General features: G+C 44.3%; 1 protein-coding gene across 15 annotated transcripts in view; it reads right to left on the reverse strand.

The window, feature by feature from the left end:
- The window catches only part of GPHN (gephyrin), a 566991-nt gene that overhangs the window by 478960 nt on the left and 60401 nt on the right, over positions 1-27630 (reverse strand). For all 15 annotated transcript variants that reach the window (XM_054970790.1, XM_054970786.1, XM_054970784.1 and 12 more), the window contains exon 2: positions 19197-19275. In XM_054970790.1, the coding sequence (XP_054826765.1) occupies positions 19197-19275 (79 nt within the window). The remainder of the gene's footprint in view (positions 1-19196; positions 19276-27630) is intronic.

The raw sequence follows: 27630 nt of genomic DNA on the forward strand, positions 1-27630 counted from the left end.
TCTCTCCTGGTTAGTCTTAAGAGTTAAAAGGTTCAAAGACACCAGAAAATTTGCGCCCTTTATACATTACCCATCTGACAAGGAAAGGCAGGGCTAGATCCTGTCGTAAAAGCAAGGCTAAATCCAAAGGGAAAGGCCTGCTGTAAAATCTCCAGCCAGGAGATTGGCATGGGCACATTCACATGGTGCCAGGGCTGAGGAGATTCCTGGAATCTTTATAGGGCCACGGTGCTTCTGACTGGCAAAGTAACAGGATTTCCTCCCTCATAGTCAGTCTAATTGCTGACAGGAATTCTGGAGGTATAACACACTCGAGGGAACACTTACGTGGCTCTCCTGGGCTTATCGGCTGGAGCTCTGGGTGTCTGGATTACGTTTCAGCTGTGTCTCTCCTGCCAGGAGATTGGCAAGCGCGTCTTTGAGATTAGGCGGGAAGTCATTCATCGCATTGTTTCCCGCCAAAATTGAACTCCGCCAGGTGGCGCTGTTCTCAGCTGGCTGGCTGAGGCATGCTGTTTTAACAAGCTCCCTCTGTGGAAGATGGGGCTGTTGAGAGGCCTGCGTCTCTTCCAAGGCCATTTCCTCACCAGGGAACCCATACAGCCTCAGAGGCATGCTGGTTCCGGCTGGGCCTGTTCCCGCCGCTGGTAGGATGGCTCCATGGGAACAGCCCATATTCTCCTCGCCAGGGAACCCATACAGCCTCAGAGGCATGCTGGTGCTGGCTGGGCCTGTTCCCACCGCCGGTAGGACGGCTCCGTGGGAACAGCCCATATTCTCCTCCATGAAGCTTTCCTCAGGGTCCGATGACTCTCTAGAGACCATATCGTCCTCTTCTTTTCTTTCTTTGGCAAGAGTAGTAAAAGAAGAGGAAATGGGAGGAGATTAAAGTAATGAAGTAAGTAAGGAGTAAGGTAAAGAATGGTTTGAGGAAGAAGAAAGATAAAAAAGAGAGAGAGAGAAAAGGCAGCAGAGCTAGTCTGCTGAAGAATTGTTCTCCCTGGAGGCAGGAACAGAACTGAAGAGAGGGTGGTCCCACAGGCTAGACAGGAAGAGGAAGAAAATTAGTTCCTGCCTCCCTGATTGGATGGTGGGAATCACCCAAGATGTCCTCCGCCTCAGAGGGAGAACTGAATGTTTTTAGCCAAGATAACTGGGACTCCCCTAGCTTTTGAGGATCCTTTAGCATGGAATTGACTTTGGATCCATGTGGCTCTTAACTCTTCTTCGTTTTTAGAGTGAAGGTGAGTCTCTTTTAAAAATTTATATCTGAACTGAGCCTTACTAAATTTAAAACCAAAACTATCCTCCTATTTAACTACACTATATTGCAAATCTGTCTATTATATTATAGCTATCTAACTAGTAAATAACCAAACTGTTTGAAAACCTCCCTCTTCTCTTTTTTCTTAGTTTTGTATTATAAATGTACATAATGTACTATATATAACATTAATAAGAATATTGTTTTCTAATAGTTTCCAATTTAGATATCATCAACAGTGTAACTTTATAGTGAAAACTATTTCCCTATCCAACTACACTATGAAACTAGTCTATCTACTATATTAAAGGTACTATACTATATAGTGAAGGTATCTACTATAACTATTTAATTAGAACTATATTATGAATGCTAGCAATTTACTTATACCTACAAGCAAAATGAACAAACGGGCTAAACTGTCCTTTATAACCCTGTGGGTAACTTTCTTACAAGGGTTATTGTATTTAAACAGAATAAGCACTATCTTCCTTGAAGGCTATTAGGCCAACTTAAACTTCCCAACCCCTCCCCAAAACCTACACGTTATAATGCATAAGATTGTACAATCATGCTCCTGTATAAATAGGGCTATGAAGTATTGCTTTCAGTATTGTTTTCATTTTAAGTTATTTTGGTTAGGAATTTTGCTGCTTTTCTGTGGAGTTGATGGTTGACTTCTCTTTCTTTTCTGAGAAGTGATCTCAGTTTCCATTGGTGAGGATAGTCCTATCAATTGCAACAAAAGTGTTCCTGTTTCTTGATCCGTAGCATGAAACATTTTGCCTTCGTATTTAGCTTGTAGAGATTTACCCAGCGATAGTCTATTTTTGCTTTTTGTAATTCTTACATTTTAGTTGCCTTCTTTTATCCAGAACCTCTTTGGGTAAATCAGTGTATACAGGATTTTTTTTTTCATTGTAGTACTGTGTTTTCTGAGATCTAGCTATCTCAAGTGTTTTTTTTCTCATTCTCCAGTCAGAAAAAGTCACAGTTATATCTCTAGGCCCTTTCCTTTTTTCAGGATTTAGAGGGCCAATTCTCTACGCTTTCAAGATTCATGGGGCTGCTACAGCATCGAATTTCAACAATGATACTAACCAATCAGAAAGAAAATATGAAAGATCTACTTTAGTTGTTAGATTCTCTTCAAAACCCCTGAACTTCAAATTCTGGCTTCGGGCATGCATTTCCAAGGCTAAGAATCTGCTTTGTGTATGATCATTATCTGCTTGCAACTCATGAATGTCATCTTGCAGGGCAACATTAAGATCCATTGCGTTATCTGTTTTTTCCATCATAGCATTTAGAGCAATTTTCATTTCTGCTATTTGCTCAGTTAAGGGATTTAGGAACATAGTAATCTGCTCCAAAATGCTATGTTCGAAGTTTGCAAACAGATTTTTGAAAGTTGAGTCTGAAAGGGCTTTGTGCACACTTACTGCACCCTCCGCTGCTGCTATTTCAATTGCTGTGTCCTCCAACTCCCTCGCTGTAGCCAGCTGCTCCGTTGCCAAGAAAAAGTCCTTTGGGCGTTTTGCTGTTTTCAGGATTTGCCTTTTGTTATTTAGATCTTGTTTGCCCTTCATGCTATGAAACAGGTCCTCTTTGAATAATAATCGATACAATTAATTCATATACAACACTATTTAGTCCATCAACTTCTAATTTCATTCACTAGAAAAGTGCAACATGCAAATAGATATATATACAGTCAAGAACATTAACAACAGTATTATAAATATTCAAACTTCCATATATAAAGCACACTCCAATCAATATAAATGTTCCTACATAGTAGATTTCATATCATCTAAGTCATTCCAAGTCGTTCCAAGGTACTGTCCATAAATTCATATAGGCCAGTTAACACTTGAAGAGAATTTCATGCAAACAGAAATGTCTTATCCTGAGAGGGATACTTTCCTTGGTGTGGGACTGGAGCAAATGTTGAACCGCTGCTATCACTCCCAATCAATGCAAGGAAGCCAGACATACAAGTAAAGTTATTTTAGAACACCAGATTAAAAGATAGAACATATTGTTAAATATATGCAATGTCTTCAAGTAATTTGAATGAGGCTTTCCCTTTTTTTCAAACATAAAAGTTGAATTTTTCATAGAAAAGTTAACTTAATTTCAGATAAAAGATATAATAAATTCAATATGAGAAACTAAATTGCCTCATTCATTGAGAAAAGACTCAGGGACTTGGAAATGTTCAGTTTGGAGAAGAAGAGACTGAGGGGAGACATGGTTGCTCTCTAAGTATTTAAAAGGCTGACACTTAGAGGAGGGAAGGGAGCTGTTCCTGTTGGCAATGGAGGATAGAATGCGCAATAATGGGTTTAAACTACAGGAGGGAAGGTACTGGCTGGATGTTAGGAAAAGCATTTTCACATTAAGAGTAATTCAGCAGTGGAATCAGCTGCCTAGGGATGTGGTGAGTTCCTGCTCATTGGCAGTCTTCAAGAAATGGCTAGACAACTCCTTGTTGGGAATGCTTTAGGCTGTTCCTGCACTGGGCAGGGGGTTGGGCTTGATGGTCTATAAGGTCCTTTCTAACTTTATGATTCTATGATCTGTCATCTGGTAAGGCAGTTAAAATAAGCTTTAAAATTATCTTTATTTGGATTTTTGTTATTAACTAAATAGTGGTATAAAGTTTCTACTGATTCAGTGTCATCTCCTAGGGCAAACTGGGACCCAGATTTTAACATTGTTAACTGTTAACATTGTTAACAGTTGAACTGATAGAAGACAAAAGCTAAGAGTTGTTGCTGCCAGAAGAAATGTGATTTTTTTCCATAATGTTTTCCTTATGGAAATTTTAGGCTTCAGTTCTCATTCTAGTGTTTTATTATAAATATTTCAATATTTATTTATGCACATTTAATCTTTTGTCATTATTTTAATGTTGACTTAGAACCACATTTTGTACTATGTAACATTCACCAAGGGAGAGATCATCCCTCTCTCCCCCTGCTCTAACATAAAAGACAGAAACCAACCTGCTTAGCATCCAGATCAGTCTTCTTCAATACACTCCTAGAATTAAGAACAAGTAGATATGGGCTTAACTCTGTCTCCTCTAATCTCATTCTACAGTCATGTGAAAATTTGGGGGGAAATAAATAGCCTAACATGGATTCATGAAATGATTTTATACCTGTCTTTTGAGCAACTGGTATCCAAGCTACAATCAAAAGAATCAAGTAATTGTCACTCCAGCAGAACCTTACATGTCCCAGATAAGTTGTTTCAGGAATCTGCTGGTGTTTCAAATGTTTGATACACCATCAGAGGCTGGCATTAAATGGAAGACAAAGTAAATAAATAAACATCACTGATGTGCCCAAGCTTTTTACAGGAATTGAATTTTATCCTTGGTCATAGTAAAACAAGTATAATTGTTACAAAACAGAACTCTGGAGATACTAAAGGAGGACATACTCATTATAAAATGTACAGAAAACCTGACATTAATGCACTAATTCTTATTAAAACTATCATTAACAAACACAGGACAATTCTCTAACGTCAATACCGGGTAAGCAGGTGGAAACCGTTATTAAAGAAAGAATTAGTAGGCACATTGATGAACAAAAGCTATTGAGGAAGACTCAGCATGGGTTCTGTAAGGGAAGATCTTGTCTCACGAACCTATTAAAGTTCTTTGAGGGAGTGAACAAACATGTGCACAAGGGGGAACCAACAGATGTTGTCTACCTGGACTTCCAGAAAGCTTTTGATAAAGTTCCTCATCAAAGGCTGCTAAGTAAGCTCAATAGTCATGGGGTAAAAGGACAAGTCCTCTCATGGATCAAAAATTGGCTAATGAATAGGAAGCAGAGAGTGAGTTATAAATGGGCAATATTCACAGTGGAGGGCGGTAAGCAGTGGGGTACCGCAGAGCTCAGTATTGGGTCCACAGCTTTTTAACTTGTTCATTAATGATTTGGAGTTGGGAGTAAGCTGTGAAGTGGCTAAGTTTCCTGATGACACTAAATTGTTCAGGATGGTGAGAACCAGGGAGGATTGTGAGGCACTCCAAATGGATCTGTTGAGGCTGGGCAAGTGGGCGTCAATGTGGCAAATGAGGTTCAACGTGGCCAAATGCAAAGTAATGCACATTGGGGCCAAAAACCCCAAATATAAATACACAATGATGGGGTCCAAACTGGTGGAGACTGACCAAGAGAGAGATCTTGGCGTCGTGGTGGATAACTCACTGAAAATGTCGTACAGTGTGCGATGGCAATAAAAAAGGCCAACGCTAAGCTGGGGATTATTAGGAACGGAATTGAAAACAAATCAGCTAGTATCATAATGCCCCTGTATAAATCAATGGTACAGCCTCATTTGGAATACTGTGCACAATTCTGGTCACCACACCTCAAAAAAGATATTATATAGCACTGAAAAAAGTGCAGAAAAGGGCAACTAGAATGATTAAAGGGATGGAACATTTCCCCTATGAGCGCTTGGGGCTCTTTAGCTTGAAGAAACAATGACTGAGGGGTGACATGATAGAGGTTTACAAGATTATGCATGGGACAGAGAAGGTACAGAAAGAAGTATTTTTCTCCCTTTCTCACAATACAAGAACTCGTGGGCACTCAATGAAATTGCCGCGCAGTCGGGTTAGAACAGATAAAAGTACTTCTTCATCCAAAGAGTGATTAACACATGGAATTCACTGCCACAGGAGGTGGTGGCAGCTTCAAGCATCGACAGCTTCAAGAGGGGATTGGATAAACATATGGAGCAGAGGTCCATCAGTGGCTATTAGCCACAAGGTATAAATGGAACTCTCTATCTAGGGCAGTGATGCTCTGTATTCTTGGTGTTTGGCGGGGGGGGGGCAATCAGTGGGAGGGCTTCTAGTGTCCCTTCCCCACTGGCAGACCTCCTGAGGACACCTGGTTTTTGGCCACTGTGTGACACTGGATGGGCCATTGGCCTGATCCAACATGGCTTCTCTTATGTTCTCAAGTGGGGGCGTGATTTGCCTTTTCAATTCTATAATTCAGATATCTGAATGAAATAACAGCTTTTTTTCTAGCACTCTCATTTAATATGATGATGTGAAAATATTGGACAAATTAACATCAAGGTAATTGTATGCAGAAAAGTTCTTCAACCAATACAGGGTATCTAAAAATATCCGAGGAATTAACAACCTCCTTGAGTAACAATCCAAAATAGAACATAAACTACAAGGTTAGTCAGACAGCATCATTTTTATAAATTGCAATATTGTAACTAAAATTGTTAAAAAATACCCAAATATTTTTGATATATATATATAAAATGCATTCTTCTAAATTTGGGGATTTGTTGCTCTCATTAACATCTCTAATACATACTAAGGTCAAATGATAAGGAAAACATAGAAAAGGTGGGATATAGCTCAGTCTCATGGGAAATCACTGAATGTTACTCTCAGCTAAATGAAATGAAGGTCATGCTATAAAGATTCAGGGTTAAACAACATACTTTTATAAATTTTGAGTGCAAAACATAGATGTAAAGTCACAGATGTTCTGCTATATGATCCCTATATCTTTTGCTCTATTATCAAAGCCCTTCTTTTTCTACTTAGAATTGTTAGTCCTTTCTAATATGAAAAACAATGGCTGTTGATCCCCCCTATTTCCATCTAGCTGCCTTCACCAATCTTGTTCCCAAGTTTTTCTTGTCCTTGAATTATGAAAATGTTCTGAGCCTAGGCAAATCTGTGATATATCATCACTGTCACAATTCAATTAGCCATTAAATTTGTTGGCCTTCCTGTCATTCCTGTCATATGTTAGAATCATTTTTCCCCTGGATTATGTTGCATTTTATACAGTTGCTAAATGTGGGAAATAAATGCAAGAAACTGGATGACCAAACTACCAGAACGGCAATCAAGCCTGACACTGAACAGGAAAAGGTACCATCTAGTGATCCTACCCCCAATGTTCAAATACTAACTGAATGCATAGTGGCAAGAGCTATGGGAAGGCCAGAAAAATTATGGGAAGGCCATAAAAACAATAATCTTCTTGAAATCAAACTGATACTGTTTTATGGCTCATTACATCTCATAGGAATTGGTGACAAAAAAATGCACTGGCTCAGCTACAAATGCATAGAATTTATTCTCATCAGTACCTAGTATGGTGGAAGGCCTCACCAGTATGTAGATTTTCCAGCGTTCTCTTGACAGTCAAACATGCCCTCCTTGAATATCCACTTCTTTCAGTTACTCATCAAAACATTTTACAAATACAACCATCTGATTTGTACCATGTGAATCTCTCTCTGTCTGAAGGAGAATACTGAACTGCATGTTCTGTATTTATTACTGGTTAGCTATACCCTTCCTATAGAATGTGAAAGTTAGTAGAACCTAGTGTCTTCTTGTCTGTCTGTCTGTCTGTCTATCTAACAAGATTTTTGCCCCGCCTTTCTGTCCTTGAACAGCCATCAAGAAGGCTAACAAACTTAAAACATACACATTCAAATCTAATCTTAAAAACCAACATATAAATGCATTATTTAAAAAAATGTAAAACCAGAATCTAAAATAAATACAAAAGATATAAACAACAGTTAAAAACACTGGGGAGAGAGATCACAGATGGATTGCCAAGAGAAACAAAAAGGTAGAAGATGGCAACAGGAGAGGAAAGGTTTGTCTCCTTGAGAAGAGAGTTCCAGACTTTTGATGCCACTACTGAAAAGTCCCTCTCCTAGGTTGCCACCCACCTAATCTTGGAAGAAATACCTGAAACAGGGCCTCAAATGACCACAGTGGTTGGTAGGTTCCTAAGGGAGTAGACAGTCCTTCAGGTATGTTGGTCCCAAACCATGTAGGACTTTAAATTTCAGTATCAGCTGTCCTGGAAACCAATTTGGAGCCAATGTAGATGAGCCATGACTGGAGTGATATTCAAGTTTTAAAAGTTAAATAACAAACTTATAGTGGTTGACTCACTTTCTGCTGACATTACCCATAGGAAATTACAGGCAATTAAATATAAAACAGGGTTAACATGCCTGTAACTTATGTTCATCGAGTTCTTCTGTGCTGACACACATGGGACTGCGCAGGCGCAGGCCAGCCGCCGGAGAATTTTCTAGAGCTTCCATGGCTCCGAAGGGGCCGTTTGTCGCGCGCCTCAGCGACCGTTTTCCCGCCCAAACGGTCACGTGATCCTCCAGCGACCAACGGCCCCTTCCCTCAGTTCTCCCTTGCCGCCGCTTGACCAACACACCTCAGCCATAACACCTTAAAAACACCAATTTCCGTTACAGCCAACACATTATCGTGCATTGGAGTTCACAGCGGGGTAGGAGGGAGGGTTGTGTGTCAGCACAGAAGAACTCGATGAACATAAGTTACAGGCATGTTAACCCTGTTTTCATCTTCGTTCTTCTGTGCCTCCACACATGGGAGTGTACCAAGCTTCACACAATAAGGAAGGCGGGGGTGAAGTCCAACACAATTTTATTGAACAAACAAGAACAACAATAAATAGATATGCATATATACATCTACGTAAAAATACTGCGTAAGGACACATAAATACCCAATATTTACATATATAAACACCCCCAGGTACATATATACACACTTCCACTCAAGGGTACCCAGCAGGTACGCCAAGAAAGTCATTCCTAAACTCCCTCAGGAAAAAAGGGAGTGTAAGACAGCCTTGGCCACAGATACATCCTGCTCCGCATTGACATCAACGGCGTAATGCCTGACAAAGGTGTCTGCAGAGGACCATGTGGCCGCTTTACAAATGTTAACCAGGGGCACCCCCCTGAGGAGTGCCGAAGAGGATGCTTGGGACCGCGTGGAGTGGGCTCTGACATGAAGCGGGCAAGCCACCCCTGCCAGGGAATAGGCCTTGCTAATGGCCGTCACAATCCACCTAGACAGGGTCTGTGAGGAAGCCCTGTTACCCTTGTCCTTGGCCCCAAAACATACAAACAGGTGAGGACAGGAGCGGAATTCCTTCGTCCTATCCAGGTAATAGGCTAGGGCCCTCTTCAAGTCTAGGGAATGAAGGGCCTTTTCCCCCTTAGAGGAGGGTTGAGGAAAGAATGCAGGCAGTGAGATATCCTGCGAGAGGTGGAAGGCGGACACCACCTTGGGCAGGAACCCAAGGCAGGGACGCAGGACCACCTTGTTGGAATGAAACACAAGAAAGGGAGGGTCAGACCGCAGTGCAGACAGCTCACTGACCCTTCTGGCCGATGTGACGGCCACCAAGAATGCTACCTTGTAGGATAGCACATCCAAGGGGCATGTAGCCATAGGTTCAAATGGAGGCAACATGAGACGTGAGAGCACCAAGGACAGCGACCACTGAGGCACTGGCGCCGACACAGGTGGGTAAAGATTGTACATGCCCTTAAGGAACTGGCGGGAATGTGGGTGAGAAAACACCGTAGCACCCTCTACTCGGGCGTGAGCAGCTGAAATCGCTGCCAAGTGTACCTTGAGGGAGGACACCTTCAAGCCCAGGCCACGCAAGTGGCACAAATACTCGAACACAACCCCCAAGGGACTGCTTTCGGGCACTACTCCTCTGGCAAGTGCCCAGAGCTCAAACCTGCGCCACTTGGCCGCATAAGCGCGCCTAGTGGATGGCCGACGAGCATTCAGGAGGACCCGCTGTACCTCGTCAGTAAAGCCTATCGGGGAGGAACGATCCGCCAAGCCGTTAGGTGCAGCTTCCTGGGATCGTGGTGGACTAGGCTCCCGTTTAGGAGAAGGTCTTGCCGAGGGGGCAGACTCACATATGTCCGTTGGGACATCCGCAGGAGCTTCGGGAACCAAACCTGCCGTGGCCAGAAGGGGGCCACCAGGATGCAGTCCGTCCCATCCTCCTCTATCTTGCACAGGACCCTGGGAATCAAGGGGAACGGAGGAAACATGTAGTGCAAGCCCTGCGTCCACGTAAACTGGAAGGCATCCCCAATAGAGAGGGGGTCGCTCCCTGCCCTGGAACAGAACGTGTGGGCCTTGGTGGTCGCCGCAGTGGCGAACACGTCTATCACCGGATGACCCCACATCTGGAAGATCGGCCCAACGCACTCTACGTTCAGTTCCCACTCGTGGTCCAGCAAAGGGACCCTGCTGAGGGCATCTGCCCGGGCATTGTCTGACCCAGCCACGTGTATAGCACGGAGCGACACGCCGTTCTTGATAGCCCACTGCCAAGTGAGTGTGGCTTCCCGGCACAGGGCCATGGACACTGTGCCCCCCTGCTGATTCACGTAGTACATGGCAGTCGTGTTGTCCGTCTGCACCAAGACCTGACGATTTCTCAGCAGTGCTGTAAGAGACACAAGTGCGAAACGAATGGCCCTTAGTTCAAGCACATTGATATGGAGGGTCTTTTCCCTGTCAGACCAGACATCTTGCACAGACACATCACCACAGTAAGCCCCCCATCCCAACAGAGAGGCATCAGTGGTAACCGTGATGTCATGGTGTTGATACCCAAAAGGGGTCCCTCTAAACAAGTTGTCATCAGACAGCCACCAGTCCAAGGAGGAGAGGATGGCCCTCGGGATAGAGAATTTGAGGGACGGAGGGTGCAGCAGAGCATCGTACCTCCGCACAAACCAGTTCTGGAGAGGGCGCATACGCAGCCTAGCGAAAGGCACCACAGAGGTGGCCGCTGCCATATGCCCTAGTAAGCACTGGATAGTGCGCACCGACTGGAATCGGTTCCTTTTAAACATGGACACTAGACCCCTTAGGGACCGAGCCCTCTCCAAGGGGAGCAGGGCCTTACCCTCCACAGAGTCTAACAGTGCACCAATGTAGGACACCTTGCAGTTGGGCACCAGCTTGGATTTCTCCAAGTTCACCAGGAGCCCCAGGCGTTGGCAAGTGCTAAGTACCAAGGCAATGTCCTGCACCAGCCTAGACTCCGATTCAGCCACGATGAGCCAGTCATCGAGGTACGGAAAGATGGTACAGCCTTCTTCCCGTAGGAAGGAAACCACAGGGGCCACACATTTAGTGAACACTCGCGGGGCAGTGGACAGGCCAAAGGGGAGCACCTTGTACCGGAAAACCCTTTGCCGGTAAACAAAGCTCAGGTATTTCCTGTGCTCCTTCCGTATGCCCACGTGAAAGTATGCGTCTTTTAAGTCAAGAACCGCAAACCAATCTCCCTGTTTCAGCAAGGCGATCACAGCCGCCAACGTAACCATTTTGAATTTGGTCACCTTGAGGAAGGCATTAAGGCCCCTCAGATCTAAAATGGGACGTAAGCCCCCATCCTTTTTAGGGACCAGGAAGAACCTAGAGAAGAAACCCTTTACAGAGTCCTCATAGGGCAATTCTTCCACAGCACCCTTGGCCAAGAGCGACACGATCTCCGCATCCAGCTCGGCTATAGTGTTATTAACAGCTGTCAGGGGTGAACTGCATCTAGGCAGCTCAACGAATTCCAGCCCGTACCCCAGTTCAACAATAGTTAAGACCCATGAGTCAGATGTTATTGACTCCCACTCAGAGAGGAGTGGACTAAGTCTGTCCGAAAAGTTCGGGGATACGGCTGGCGTGACCCGTCAGTACTGCCTCCCGGCGCCCTGCTGATCTTTCTGCTGGGCCGGTTGTTGTGACGGGCGAAGCTTGAAGGGCCGACGCCTCCTCTGCTGTTGTGCGGGAGGGTATGGCCGCTGCTGGTAGGCAGGATACGGTTGGTAGCCCGGCCGCTGATGTTGGTATCTGCCCTGGTAGTGGTAAGGGCCGGACCGGGGAGCGTACCGTGGTCTGGAGGAGGGCTTGTCCGCTGGAGCCAGACCCAAGGACCGCGCCGTCTGCCTGTCCTCTTTTTTCTTTTTCAGGGTCTCGTCGGTCGATTTGGAGAACAGCGAGTCCCCTTCAAAGGGCATGCTCTCCACCCTGGAACGCACCTCCTGGGACAGGGCCGTAGACCGCAACCAGGAGTGGCGCCTGAGGACCACCGCCGAAGCCATCCCCCGAGCAGCAGTGTCAGCAGCGTGGCTCCCGGCATTCATCTGCTGCTTAGACAGCCGGACAGCCTCCGTTTGCAGCAGGGACACCACAGCCTTCTGCTCCGGTGGAAGGTCCCGGGTATAGGATGCCAACTTCTCCCAGAGGTACAGCTGGTACCCTGCCATGATGGTCTGGTAGTTGGCAATCCTCAGACCCAGCGAAGCGACGATGTACTGGCGCCTGCCCATGGCATCCAGCTTCTTGCCCTCTTTATCGGCAGGCACCGAGGAGTGACCCGACCGTCGGGGGTTGAATTCCTCCGTGACCAAGGAGGAAGGTGGAGGGTGTTTCACCAGTGCCGGCCAGGTACCCTGCTTGATTTTGTAGAGCTGCTCAATCCTCTTGGATGTTGGAGGCTGATCACAGGGCACCTGCCATACCTTCTCCACGATTTCCTCAATACCCTCAAGCATGGGGAAGCCAACGTACGCCGGATTATCCCCGTAAATACGTTTGAGGAGCTTGTCCTTGGTCTTCGGGGCTGCTGAAGAGATGTCCATCTCGAGAGCCTTGGCCATCCTTGCCATCTGGTCGGCGTAGATACGGAGGTCCTCGAATGGCGAGTCCGCAGATGGCACTAGCTCCTCAGCTGGCGATGGTTCGGACCAGGACTCCGACTGGTAGCCGCCAAAGCTCTCCACATCCTCCTCATCGGAACCAAGCTGGGATTCCGGAACCTGGAGCGGAGGGGGAGCCCACGCCGACCTCGATGTCGAAGGCCTCGGTTCCGACACGGAGAAGCCCGCAGGTGCCCCCTCCCATTGGCAACGGTATGGCGAGGGGAGGTAGGAAGCCTGTCGATGCCGGGACGCAGTGGACCGGACTGATCGGACACTGTCCCCGGAACCATGCCGCCCACGACCGACCGGAGGTGGAGACGGACGGACAGGCGACGGACGGCTCCGACGAGGAGACGGGCTCGGTTCCAGCCTCGGCGACCGAAGGGCAAGCGATGGTCGGCTCCGACGGCGCGGGCTCGGCTCCGGCCCCGACGAGAATTCCGCGGGCACCGTCTCGAAGGCCATCGGATCCGGCACTGGCACGGAGATGTCTTCTGGCTCCGGGGAGCCCAGATGAGGGGAAGGCGTGTGAGGAAGCACGATGACCTCCTCCTGAGGAGCGGGACGCGGCGACCGATGATGCTTGGTCTTCTTCTTCTTCTTCGCTGGTTCCGAAGAAGACCTCGGAACCGACGCGCTCCTCGCCTTCGAAGGGGACCTCGGCTTCGACCTCTTAGGCTTCATCGGAACCGATCCGGTCGTCGGTTCCGACCGGGGACTCGGTACCAGGATCCTCGGTTCCGAAGCTGGTCTCGGATCCGACCTGGTAGATGACGCGCTACGGGGCGGCCGCACCGGTCCCTGCGCTGGAGAGGCCGCTCTCGACGCCGAGGTACTCGGGGGACGCGGTTTCGACCCCGACCTCGCGGAGGCCACTGAGCCAGCTCTCGAATGCCGTTCGGCAGAGGGGCTTGGGCCGGCCTTGGAAGAGGGCAAGGGAGCGCCTCCGGACATGACCTTCTGCCACAGGGAGGAGTTCAGTCGGGCCTTGCGCTCCTGCCGGGCCTTGCTGGTGAAGCCCTGGCAAATTTTACAGGCCGTCACATTATGGGTCTCTCCCAAACAGAACAGGCACAGTTCATGGCCATCGGTCTTGGCCATTTTCGTGTGGCATTGCAGGCAATGCTTGAAGAGAGCCTTAGAGGCCATCTTCAGGGGCACGCGAAAGGAAGGTCAAAACAGTCCGAGTCAAATTACCGAGTCCACAACAAAGTCCAAAACGAGATCCGAAGAATAGTCGAGGTCACGAAGTCCGAAGTCAAAAGCCAAGCAATCAGTCAGAATAAAGCACGAAGCACAAAAAAGCACAGAGCAACGAAGCTCACGTTCTCTCCAAGCGGCGGCAAGAAGAGAACTGAGGGAAGGGGCCGTTGGTCGCTGGAGGATCACGTGACCGTTTGGGCGGGAAAACGGTCGCTGAGGCGCGCGACAAACGGCCCCTTCGGAGCCATGGAAGCTCTAGAAAATTCTCCGGCGGCTGGCCTGCGCCTGCGCAGTCCCATGTGTGGAGGCACAGAAGAACGAAGATGAACCTCTATTTTTTACTTTTCACATTTCTATACTATCGTCAAGAGTTCAATTCACAACTATTTGTTATAAACTATTTAAACAATAACAAAAATACATTCAGATATATATCATGTATTTTACAAGATTGGTTAAAAGCAATGACATGTCAAAAACTGAATTTTTGTATCACATTTTTGTGGTACATTTCACAGAAATTTGAATTATGTCATACATATTATGGCTGCATAATAAATGGCCACAGAACCACTGTCATGGGTTTTTTTCTGATGTTTATCCCTCACAGTAATTTTACACATCTGTACACATTTCTCACTCTTGGATAATGGGTACAAAAAAAGGGTGGATGAAATTCTAAAAGAACTAGTTTGACAACCAGCAGAAAAACCAGATTGCTTTGGATGCAACTAATGAGATGCTCTCTGTGAATCAAAACTAGCCCATACTATCACAAGGCCTCCAGGGGACATCTCGATCTACAAATTCCAGACTTGGAACTTCTCCACTATAGGCTTAGTCTCTGTTCTTTCACAGATAAAAAGATACAAAATATTCATGACTATGTGCAGATGGTGCATACTATTTTGCATTTTGTTCATGTCAACAGACACTTTAACCTGGCTTGCTTCTTACTAGAAATGAAAACTATTTTTTCAACTTTCCCTCCTCTTCTCTCTCCATCTGTTCAAAGGAAAAAAAGTAAGACATGCACAGAGAGGGCACCAAAATGTTCTGTGCTATTTTTATACCCTTTTCTACAAATTCTGAAATCACAGAAACACAGCTGAAAAGATTATTCTTAGTCCATTAATAGAATAATGTAGAAATCATAAAGAACAAAGACAAGAACATGCGCATCTTAAAGTTGTAGGGATCTGATATTCCACAGAACAGACTTCGGCTAAACTTTGGCAGGTGTTACAGAGAGATGCTTCCTCCCCCAAACCCAACTTCAGGAATGGTTCTGCTCTCCTATCAGCCATCTCACCCTCCCTCTCTACACTCAAGACGGATTACAGGCAGAGATCGTGTATATGTGTTATGTGCTGTCAAATCGCCTCTGACCTATGGTGATCCTATGAATGAAAGACCTCCAAAACATCACATCATTAACAGAATTGCTCAGATTTTGCAAACTGGAGGGTGTGGCTTCTTTTACTGAGTCAAGCCATCTTGTTTTAAGTCTTCTTTTTCTACTGTCTTTCACTTTTCCTAGCATTATTGACTTTTCCAGAGAATCAAGCCGAAAGAGATAGTGTAAAGCTAAGAAAACAGAGGGCCTTCATCTTACAATAATTTCTCTGTACCTTGTTTTCCCAGTTTGGGAGAACACTTCAGACAGCAAAGGAGGGGAAAACATGTGACTTTTTAGGAATGTTCTCTTAAGATGGTATGGACAGCTGCTAGAGAGATTCTGTAGAGCACAGAATTTGTAGCAATGGAGCAAATAAAGGAAGTGGAACATTACTATCTATAGTGAAACATATGGTTTGTACACAGATCTCATAAAACATAGTCGAGAAGTCCACAATGAAAAATGTTGGCAACAAAATTACTACTAAAAAACTGTCTTCTCAGTATATCACTGAAATGTAGTCAATGTACAACTTACATATAGCAAAGTTTGTCATTAGAAATCAGTCTTAGAAATCCTCAAGTTCCTTCCCCCACCCTTGTGTGTTGGGCTCAGAAATTAATCAGTTCCATTTTTGCGACAATTGTCGCCTAAAGCAAAAACTATAGTTTGTTTTCATGCCTCAAACTCTGGTTTAAACTGTGTTTTGGAGATAAGAGAACAATAGACTGAAGAAGGCAACAAACTATGGTTCACTGTGGCACTATGGTACTGCTTAACTTCAGTTTTGCAGGAAGTGAGGATGTAATGAAATACATAAACCTTAGGATTACCAAGACCCATCCAAATAATAATAAACCACAGTTTGTTATTTAGTTTAAATTGTGTCTGTCAAGAAACTGCCTTGTCAGTTTAGGCTTTGGATCCAACAGAAGCTGTAAAAGCAGCTAATACAGGACCTTGGTGGGAGTACATGCACTGTCCCTGACTGGCTAATAATTCGTATCAGGCCAGCTACTACAGTTTTGGATAAAACAAGGGTCCTCATTCTAGCTTGTACCCCTACTGCTTTTGGAGTCTGTATGGTTGCTGAAGGATTTCTGCAATCTGTTTTTGTCTCTGGACTTGCTCACCTTGATTAGTGCCAGCTCAGGATCTTTCCCTCCAGTCTTTGAGACACTGGAACCCTATTTGGACTTTGTTTTAGCCTGAAAGGCAACCTCAGGCTAGGATACTGGAAGTTTCTTTAAGTGTGTTACTTTAATTAATCTAGTATTTGTTGTTTTCCTCACTGCTTGCACATTTCTATGTCAGTACCCTTTGCACTTTTTAAAATAATCTCTTTTCAATATTGGGGGTTGAAAGCTTCAATCTTAATCCAGTACTTTAGCCCATTTTGGTCACAGCTACCCAAATAGTTTAGTGGAACTCAATCTGTAAAGTAGCTTAACTTGCAAGGTTTACTTCCTGTTTGAAACCTGGTAGGTCTGGGAATTTGCCTTTCCATTCCACATCCGGAGGTTTAGTCAAGAGAGACTGGTAGCAGCTCATTAACCTGACCAATGTAGTGTGTAGCCAGAACAGAGGCTCCTACATCCTGGGTATACTGATGCATAAAAACCTTTAAAATAGGCCAACACAGGGCTTGACAAAGCCTTGCCACCAAGTTGCCATGGTGCCTTGAAATTTCATTGTGGTGCCTAGTACTTTCAGCAATGATCTTATTAATGACAACCACCCTACATATAGTTAGATGGTACAATGCTTTTGTCTTATTACATCATAAATAAAATTACAAGAAATGTACTAGGTTTTGTGGTTGCAATAGAAAAAATATTGTCATTAAAATACAAAGCCATGAAGGCTAAAAAATGAGCGAGGTGCCTATATTTTTGGCTGGCTCTTAGAGACAATTTGTCAAGGCCTGGGCTAACACCTAATGAAACAGGACATCTGGCAAAATCAAGGATAATTGGGAGAGTCCCCCATACTTCCATTTGGGACCCCAAATCTAAATGGAATTCAACCTTGGAAGGAACTTGCCAGGAGTTCTAAAATGGGAATGTTTGTAAGCATCTTCTGAACCTCTTCACATTTTCGAGACTTGAAGGAGTCATTCAGCCTGGAAATTTGGATGACCCCTAGCCATCCGTCCATTGAGCTGATTGTTTCCCTTTGTTGTGCTCTATCAAAGCTTCCCTTCTACCCCATAGCTACTTTGCAAAACTCAAATTGAACTGTATTGCAATTTTGGGAAATGGGGTCATTCTAGCCCTCTGTTTGCAGGCATCCTTTGAACCTCTTCACATTTTCCAGAATTGAAGGAGCCATTCAACCTGGAACTTTAGATAACCCATAGCCATCTGTCTAGGCTACTAGAAAGAATGCAGATATTTTCTCTTCTTTTCGTTAACCCTTTAACTGGCAGGAATGGAATGACTCTTTCTATTGCAAGGGTCTGTTGTGTGCCTATTTTTTCCTTGTCCGCAAGAGTAATTTTCTTTAGCAGTGCAGGACAAAGAAGAGTAAAATTTGGAATCACGGTCAAAAATACCCCTCATTGAAAACATTAAATCCTCACAGTAATGTAAATGGGGTAAAATTCACCCCCACCATTTTTAAAGCACAAGACAGATTATTTTAAAGAAAACAATCATGTTTAACTGTTATAATATTGAAACTACCACCATGTGTGACTTGCCTTCCGCTGCCACTAGATGCGAGTTGGCCACATGGTGGCAATGTCAGGCAAGTCACACATGGTGGCAGTTTCAGTATAACAATTTTACTCCATTTACATTTCTGTTTTCAATGAGGGGTATTTTTGACCCCGATTCCAGAATTTACAATTCTTTGTCCTGCATTGCTGAAGAAAGTTATTCTTAAGGCCTGATTCTTTTCTTAGTAGCTAATGTCATGATTGAGAGAGCTATCAGGTTTCCATTTGGGGAGGTTTACGTTGGGGTAATTTGGACCCCAATTCCAAAGTAGTGTAATTGTTTTTACCCCCACACACACTTAGGAGGGTTAAACACACAAACAACAGATTTCATATAGGATAAATGAATACATACAAACAGACCAATACAGGTCGCTAAGCCTTGCACTTTTTACCATCTTTGCTGGTTCAAGGGAATTACAAGTAGTATACTTTCTGTTTACAGCTACCTCAAATAAGATTACTAGGGCAGAAAAACCTAAGTATTGGGTGCTTGTATATATTACTTACTTATTATTTAATGGCTTAAGAGGGCGTCTGACAAAAATTCATATTATACAAATTCAATTTCTTATGCATTATTGACTAAAATGGATTTCTTATATGTCATGCTTCTGGCTTGTAGGACTCAGTTATGAATGTGACAATCCACTTACCAAAAACCTCAGATAGTAAGTGATTGTACATAGTGTCTATATTATAGGCTTAGTTTGGTGTAGTGGTTAACAGCGCGGAACTCTAATCTGGAGAACTGGGTTTGATTCCCCAATCCTCCACTTGAAGCCAGCTGGGTGACCTTGGGCTAGTCTCAGCTCTCGGGAGCTCTCTCAGCCCCACCCACCTTACAGGGTGTTTTGTTCTTGGGATAATAATGACATACTTTGTAAACCGCTCTGAGTGGGCATTAAGTTGTCCTGAAGGGCGGTATATAAATCGAATGTTGTTGTTGTTGTTATGTAACAATCATTGCTCATTTTGAAATCTATTTTTCACCCTTGAAAGTAGGTACTTACAAAGAAGGATCTTGGATGAGGTCTTTAAGGTTTATCCCACTGCGGTCCTCTGCGAGATTCCTGAAGCAGCTGTCACTCACTTAAGGAGAGAGAGAGAGAAGCATTATTTATCGTCATCATTATCTTCATCTATAGCCCATCTCTTTCATTGAAACTCAAGGTGGATTACAAAATATGATAAATATATTTATTTTATTTTTGAACTCATTCGCAGCTATGGAGTTGGATGTCACCAATATGCAGATGACACCCAACTATATCACTATCCAGGTCCCCACAGGATGCAGTGTTAATCTTGGATCACTCCCTGACAGCTGTGGTGAAATGGCTGAAAACAAACAAATTGAAATTGAACCCAGACAAGATGGAAATGATGCTTGTTGGGAAGGCAGAGATCTTGAAGGACATTGTACTCTCCACTTTCAATGGAGTTCATCTGGCTCAACATCTCCAATGAACAAATAATGCAGTGGGGTTAGTATTGAAGAATTGGAAAACAATGCAAGCAAACAGAACAACTATCTAACGCAACAAAAAATTTAATGTAGGCAAAAAACTAAGGCAAGTAAACAAGGCATATCATACTGAAGAGAGGGTGACAAAAGTGGAAAACACTGAATTGCAGTAAAGGGGGGGGGTGGATACATAAAATAATCACAGTATACCCCTTCTAAAAACACATATTGCCCCTTCTAAAAGCAACCCCCTCAGATGATTCATTATACTATTATTCTGATCCACTTATAAGAATATCATCATGAACATTTCTGGTTTGTACATTTTGTGAAATGACAGAAGCTTAGGGGCCTTCCTGATAGCCTCAGCAGGCCATTCTATAATGTGGGAGCCTCCACAGAGAAGGCATACGAACAGGCAGTTAACAATTTTAGCTGTTTGCAGGGTGGCACCTTCAGAATGTTTTGCTCAGATAAATGCAACTGTCACAGAACAACATAACTGCAGAGGCAGTCCTGCAGATACATCCAGTCCCATTAAGGCCTTTGTAAGCTAGAACCTTGAAGTGAACCCAGTAACTGATCGATAACCAATGGAGTGTTTGCAGAACGGTGGTGATATGCACATTCCACTTACTGCCCAGAATAAGCTAGGCCATGGTGTTCTACTAGATGGAATGTTTTAAGGGCAGACCTATGTAGTTGCACTATAACAGTCTATCCTCAAGGTAACCACAGTATGGACCTACATGGGAAGATCAGCCAAATCAAGTTCTTCTTCTGAGCTAAGCAAAGCTGATAGAATGCCTTTTGGGTATTTACATTAGTTTAATTCTCCAGCAGTAAACCTAGATCCAGTGGTACCCCTAGGCTCTTAACTACATTAGTGAGTGTCAGTTGGACCCTATCAAAAATGGGAAGTACCATGCCCTTAAGGGCTTCAGCCTTTCCAATCAACATTACTTTCATCTTGCCAGGATTCTGTTTAAGCTTGTTTACCCTTGTGAAATATGTACAAAATCTGGAAACCACAAAAGAGACTGATACCTTTCAGGTATTATGTTTCTCATGCTCTGATCTCATGTACTGGAAGCATTTGTTACCTGTGATCATCTCAGTACACGTTTGCCATTTGGTCTGAAAAGAGCAATGTGCATATTTTGCAGCTTCAGGAATGGACCCGATATGCTGGTTTTGGAATAGCAAACATTGAAGCTGCAAAATACAGACATTGCTCTTTTCAAACTGGCAATTGTGTGTCCTGAGATTATCACACGTAGCATATTCTCCCAGTACACAGGATCAAAGTGTCAGAAAGGTAACATCTGAAAATTAGGATTGCCAGATGGCATGGGAAATAAAACCAGACTCACCAGTGTAGAGTTGTTTTCCCAGTGGAAGTGACATCATCTGCTGCCCCAGCCCCTGTGCTGCCTGTAGGGCTGCCAACTCCAGGTTGGGAAATTCCTGGAGATTTGGCGGGTGCTGTGAAGCTCACCTGTCTCTCAGGTGGAGGCGGGCCTCACAGACAGTGGGTATGGGAGGTGAGCTCCAGGAGGAGGCCTGTCAGGTCTGCTACCCACAGTACTGCCATATTGCTTTCCTCAGTATGTATTTCACTACTGTAACTCTCCAGTGTTGTTTGTCTGCAGGTTTCAGAAGACAGCTGTGGTTCCCAGGACAGTCTTATCTAACATGGCTAGCCACGGACCTTGGAGAAGTTACTTTCACATTCCCAAACCTCTACAATGGCTAGGCATATGGGGGGGGGGGAACGGAAAGGAGGGTTTGATATATTGCAACATGTAACCAGCATGCCATTCTCAACAAAGCTTTGTGTTCAGCCAGAAATTTTATAGCCTTTGGAATATCTATGGACAACTGTACTTTGAATATAATCTTTCAATAAATAACCTTTGACTCAAGAGACCTTGGATTTCTTGCTGCAAGGTGTGGGAGATGAAATCAGAGTAACTTGAACTCCATAGACTGACATTTTGTTGAGAATCAACAAAATGAGGACCAACTCCACATGAGAAGCCTTATTTTGTGTATAGATCATTGACAAAAATCTTGAGAGAGGATTCATCCACCCAGCCAGCTCTCCCCATGAGGCTCCAGTGTTATTTGTAAAAAAAAAAAAAGATGGGGGACTCAGACTGTGCACCGAGGAATCAACGCAGTCTCCATGTCAAATGCCTACCCCATCCCATTGATCCGAGACCTCCTCAGTGTGGTGGCACAGGGTAAGATCTTCTCGAAATTAGATCGTAAAGATGCTTACTTCCATGTCAGAATAAGGGAAGGGGATGAATGGAAAACCGCATTTAATACGCCCCTGGGACAATATTAATACCTAGTTATGCCTTTTGGCCTTAAAGGGGCCCCATCTGTGTATATGACACTCATAAATGAAGTATTACATGAATATTTATATAAAGGTGTGATTGTGTACCTTGATGACATTTTGATCTATACACAAGATAAGGCTTCTCACGTGGAGTTGGTCCGAAAAGTACTAAAGGCATTGGTTAAGCACAAGTTGCCTGTCAAGTTGTCCAAATGTGACTATCTAGGCTACCGCATATTGGGTCAGGGGTTAAAAATGGACCCGGCCAAGATCCAGGCTGTCAATAACTGGGCGGCACCCACTACCCAAAAACAGTTGCAATCCTTTTGGGGGTTGGCCAATTTCTACCGACCCTTCATAGAAAATTTTGCACAAATTGCCTTGCCCTTAACTGATTTACTAAAAACAAAAGGAAAAGAGCTGCAGGCAAGCAAACCGCAGGCGAGGTTGAACTGGGCTGTGGAATGTCAAGCCTTGGAAGGCTTAAAAAATAAATTCACCTCGGAGCCGGTACTACAGCATCCTGATGAGAACCATAAATTCATTGTGCAAGTGGATGCGAGTTACACGGCCATGGGGGGGGGGGGTGCTGCTGCAACAGGATGACAGCAAAAAAATGTGCCCTTGTGCCTATCCAGAAAATTCATGGAAGCAGAGAGGAATTGGAACGTATGGGAAAAGGAAGCATTTGCTATGAAGCTAGCGCTCACAACTTGGAGGCAATGGTTGGAAGGGGCTCATCACCCCTTCAAGGTGTGGACTGATCACAAAAACTTAGAAGCCCTCCACACACCCCGCCGCCTAAATGCTAAGCAACTTCAGTGGGCAGAATTTTTCTCTAAATTCAACTTTACACTGAATTATTTGCCTAGCAAATCCAATTTCTTAGCGGATGCCCTCTCGCACATGCCCCAACACGATAGAGGGAGGAGATAATTGACACCGTCTTCTCACTCACCCAATTGGGAGGAGCGGTAACCACTCGTAGCCAAGCAACCAAAGCAAATGGGAAAGCGTCCTGACTCCACTGGGTGGAGACAAAAAGAGAAAAGCAATGTGGGAAAAGAGGGGGAGAAAGCACCCACAGCCAAGCTCATACAAATGGAGGCGGGGGAATGGATTAAAGGCTCTAAACTCTACATTCCCTTAAGCTTAAGAAAGGAAGTACTTCAGCAGTGCCATGATGCCAAACTGGCCGGACATTTCGGCTACCTTAAGACCCTCCACCTAGTGCAAAGACAGTTCTGGTGGCCAACCATGAGACGGGACGTTTCCCAATATGTAACCTCCTACCCTACGTGCATAACGGCCAAATCGAGGAAGGGGAAACCCCCAGGGTTGCTGCAACCCCTAGAGATCCCCTCCAGACCCTGGGAGGTGATTTCCATGGACTTTATAACCGATTAACCTCCCTCCAAAGGATGCACCTGTATTCTAGTGGTGGTGGATTTATTTTCAAAATAAGCTCACTTCCTTCTGTGTACCACTATCCCTACTGCAAGGAAGTTGGCCAGTTTATTCATGAAGCATATTGTAAAATTACATTATTTTCCTAACAAGGTGATTTCCAATAGAGGCGCACAATTCGTTGCCAAATTCTGGCAGGAGTTACTTCAAGTAGCAGGCATCGAACAAGGTTTAAGCTCCGCGCACCACCCAGAGACCGACGGACAGTCCGAACGAACTAATCAAGTGTTAGAGCAATTCCTCAGATGCTATATTAACTACCAACAAGATATTGTCGAAGGCTTTCATGGCTGGAGAACGATGGTTGTTGTGGGTTTTCCGGGCTGTATTGCCGTGGTCTTGGCATTGTAGTTCCTGACGTTTCGCCAGCAGCTGTGGCTGGCATCTTCAGAGGTGTAGCACCAAAAGACAGAGATCTCTCAGTGTCACAGTGTGGAAAAGATGTAGGTCATTTGTATCTACTCAGGAGGGGTGGGGTTGAGCTGAGTCATCCTGTAAGAGTTTCCCCGGGTGAGGAATGCTAATGGCGGGAGGCTTCACTGTATCCTGAGGAGGTTCTTTTGCATATGGATTGGTACTTGATGTGCTAATCTTCTCTGCAGGGCTATTGTCGGGGATAGAATGTTTTGTTAGCCTGGTGTTTTTCAGAACTGGAAACCATGCTCTGTTCATTCTTAAGGTTTCTTCTTTCCTGTTGAAGTTTTGCTTATGCTTGTGAATTTCAGTGGCTTCCCTTTGCAGTCTGACAAAGTAGTTGAAAGTGTTGTCCAGTATTTTGGTGTCTTGGAATAAGATACTGTGCCCTGTTTGCGTTAGGCTATGTTCAGCCACTGCTGATTTTTCAGGTTGTCCAAGTCTGCAGTGTCTTTCATGTTCTTTTATTCTTGTCTGGATGCTACGCTTTGTGGTCCCGATGTAAACTTGTCCACAGCTGCAGGGTATACGGTATACTCCTGCAGAGGTGAGGGGGTCTCTACTGTCTTTTGCTGATCGTAGCATCTGTTGTATTTTTCGGGTGGGTCTGAATACTGCTTGAAGGTTATGCTTTTTCATAAGCTTTCCCATCTCATCAGTAATTCCTTTGATATATGGCAAAAACATCTAAACCACGCACTTCAGGCAAATGGCTACTCCAGAAATGAAATCCGAAGAGCAATCAAACCCAGGATGAATCAAACAACCAAGGAAAAACAGTCTCCTACAGGAAAAGTGTTTTTGCCATATATCAAAGGAATTACTGATCAGATGGGAAAGCTTATGAAAAAGCATAACCTTCAAGCAGTATTCAGACCCACCCGAAAAATACAACAGATGCTACGATCAGCAAAAGACAGTAGAGACCCCCTCACCTCTGCAGGAGTATACCGTATACCCTGCAGCTGTGGACAAGTTTACATCAGGACCACAAAGTGTAGCATCCAAACAAGAATAAAAGAACATGAAAGACACTGCAGACTTGGACAACCTGAAAAACCAGCAGTGGCTGAACATAGCCTAACGCAAACAGGGCACAGTATCTTATTCCAGGACACCAAAATACTGGACAACACTTCCATCTACTTTGTCAGACTGCACAGGGAAGCCATTGAAATTCACAAGCATAAGCAAACTTCAACAGGAAAGAAGAAACCTTAAGAATGAACAGAGCATGGTTTCCAGTTCTGAAAAACACCAGGCTAACAAAACATTCTATCCCCGACAATAGCCCTGCAGAGATTAGCACATCAAGTACCAATCCATATGCAAAAGAACCTCCTCAGGATACAGTGAAGCCTCCCGCCATTAGCATTCCACACCTGGGGAAACTCTCACAGGATGACTCAGCTCAACCCCACCCCTCCTGAGTAGATACAAATGACCTACATCTTTTCCACACTGTGACACTGAGAGATCTCTGTCTTTTGGTGCTACACCTCTGAAGATGCCAGCCACAGCTGCTGGCGAAACGTCAGTAACTACAATGCCAAGACCACGGCAATACAGCCCGGAAAACCCACAACAACTACCAACAAGATAACTGGACAAATTTTATCCCTTATGCTGAATATGCGCACAATAATTCAGTCCACAGTTTTACGGGAGAGTCCCCCTTCAAAATCGTGCTCGGATATGAGGGGCAGGCCATATCCTTCGAAATTAACGAAGAAACAAAGAAACCAGGAGATTTAGGAGAATGGTGGACATCTCTAACCGAACAGTGGACTCTTATTCAAAAGACTTTGAACAAAGCCAAAGAGGATTACAAAAAGTATGCAGATCGCCACCGTGTGGAGCAATGGAAATTACAACCGGGAGATAGAGTTTGTGTGTCCACAAAAAAATTCAGGAGCGAGCAGCCAAGCAAAATATTAGGACTGAAATACGTGGGACCTTTCCCCGTTAAAAGAATAATCAATGATGTAACAGTGGAATTAGAATTGCCAAAAAACCTAAAGCAAGTACACTCTACCTTCCACTTCAGTCTACTGAAAAAGGCACCACAACCAGATATATGGCATCCTGAAAAGATGGTGCCTCATGCCACCCTCATAGATACTCTTTATGATTACTATACTGCCCAACGCATTCCGCGAGGGCTCCGTATACAGAAACCCCCAGGTATGTTTGGGGAGGATGATTCTTTTAAGTCTGACTGGGCTTCAATTCTGAACAAATGCAGCTTTGACCTCATGCTGCTGGTAATTAGGAGATGCAAAAAGGAAAGTGCCACCCTTTTGGAGGAGATCCAGGCGTTAACTGAGTCCCTAAAGACTCCTCTCCCTTCAGTGGAATATGAGAGTCGGATTAATGAGATAGAAAAACAAGTTAAACAATTTGAAGTGAGGATAAAGGAGGTTAAAATCCAGAAATTCAAAAGGGACACATTAGATTATGCCAATAATCGTGTTTACTTTTGGTGGGACCAGTCTAAGGGTAGTAGAGGCACCCAGAGGAAAATTACTTGGGCTGACCCAGTGAGCTCCTTTTCTGATCTAGAAACTTCGGCAGCCTCTGACAGCTCTGGGGACGAGGGCCCCAGTAGTAGGAATTTACGTAGCAGAACTATTTTTTCTAAGAGAGGGTCGTCCCTTTTAGAGAGAGGCAAAAAAAGAACCTTCAAGAGGGGCCGAATGAAACCTTGATATTTATCTTCCTGCCCCCTCAGCCCTGTAGAGGGTTCAGTTCTCAATCAAGGACTGGGCTTTATCCCAAGGACATGCTATAGATCTTTAGATTAAACTGTGTGCGTTTTTTAAGGATAGACCTACAGAGGCTTTTGGTTCTGTTTAAACATTATCCAAATGATTAAAGGGATGCTCACAATTTTATCCACCTATCAATGACCATTGGATTGACACTTATGAGTATATCATACTAAAAAAAAAATAAAAATTGCAGACTTGGAAAGAGAACCAATTTGTGTGTGGCATAATTTCTCCTGCCCGGAGCGCACAGTTTTGCATACTTTATAAAATGACGGGCATGGCAGTCTTTGTATTTGGGATGCGCATTAAGGGCACTCAGGACTAGGATTGTAAAAAATACATATTTTGAATTAAAAACAACATTGTAGAGGTTCCTCTTATCCAGCATTTCAGAGTTAGCAGCACTCGGAGACTGACTCTCGTGTAGTAATTCTTTGTGTTACACAGGGCAATAAACAGAGTGATTTACTGCAGAAGGAAGCCTGTTGAATCCATACATTGAGAACTTTATAACCATTAGGGCTTGATACTGATTACTTTGAGTTGTTTCCTTTGATGTGTAGTTTGAGTGTCCCTTTAAGACAAAGTCAAGCCATTGGGGGTAGCTCAATATAAACGTTCCTTACTTATTGCAATGGCGTGCTTTAGAAGATACAGCCGCCCTGCTAAAGAAGATACAGCTGCTCAGGTCCGGGAGTGAATAATTGTTACAGTGTTTAAGGGTCTACCACACAGGTTTGTTGTTGATATCTGCTGACAATTGTATATTATGATGAATTTGTATAAATTGGATGTCATGTAAAATTGCTTATGGTATAGTATGTAAGATGTTTGTTTTGCAGTGTTTGGCCACGCCCCTGAGGAAGATTCTGTACGAAATCTGAGCTTTTCAGCCGGCCCCAGATTGGGTGTGCAGCCGTGGATTCCCTTACCATGTGTGGACATAGCTGTGCATGAATGCTACTTTATTTAAAGAA

This window comes from Eublepharis macularius, chromosome 2 (assembly GCF_028583425.1).
Source record: "Eublepharis macularius isolate TG4126 chromosome 2, MPM_Emac_v1.0, whole genome shotgun sequence".
NCBI classification, from domain to species: Eukaryota; Metazoa; Chordata; class Lepidosauria; order Squamata; family Eublepharidae; genus Eublepharis; species Eublepharis macularius.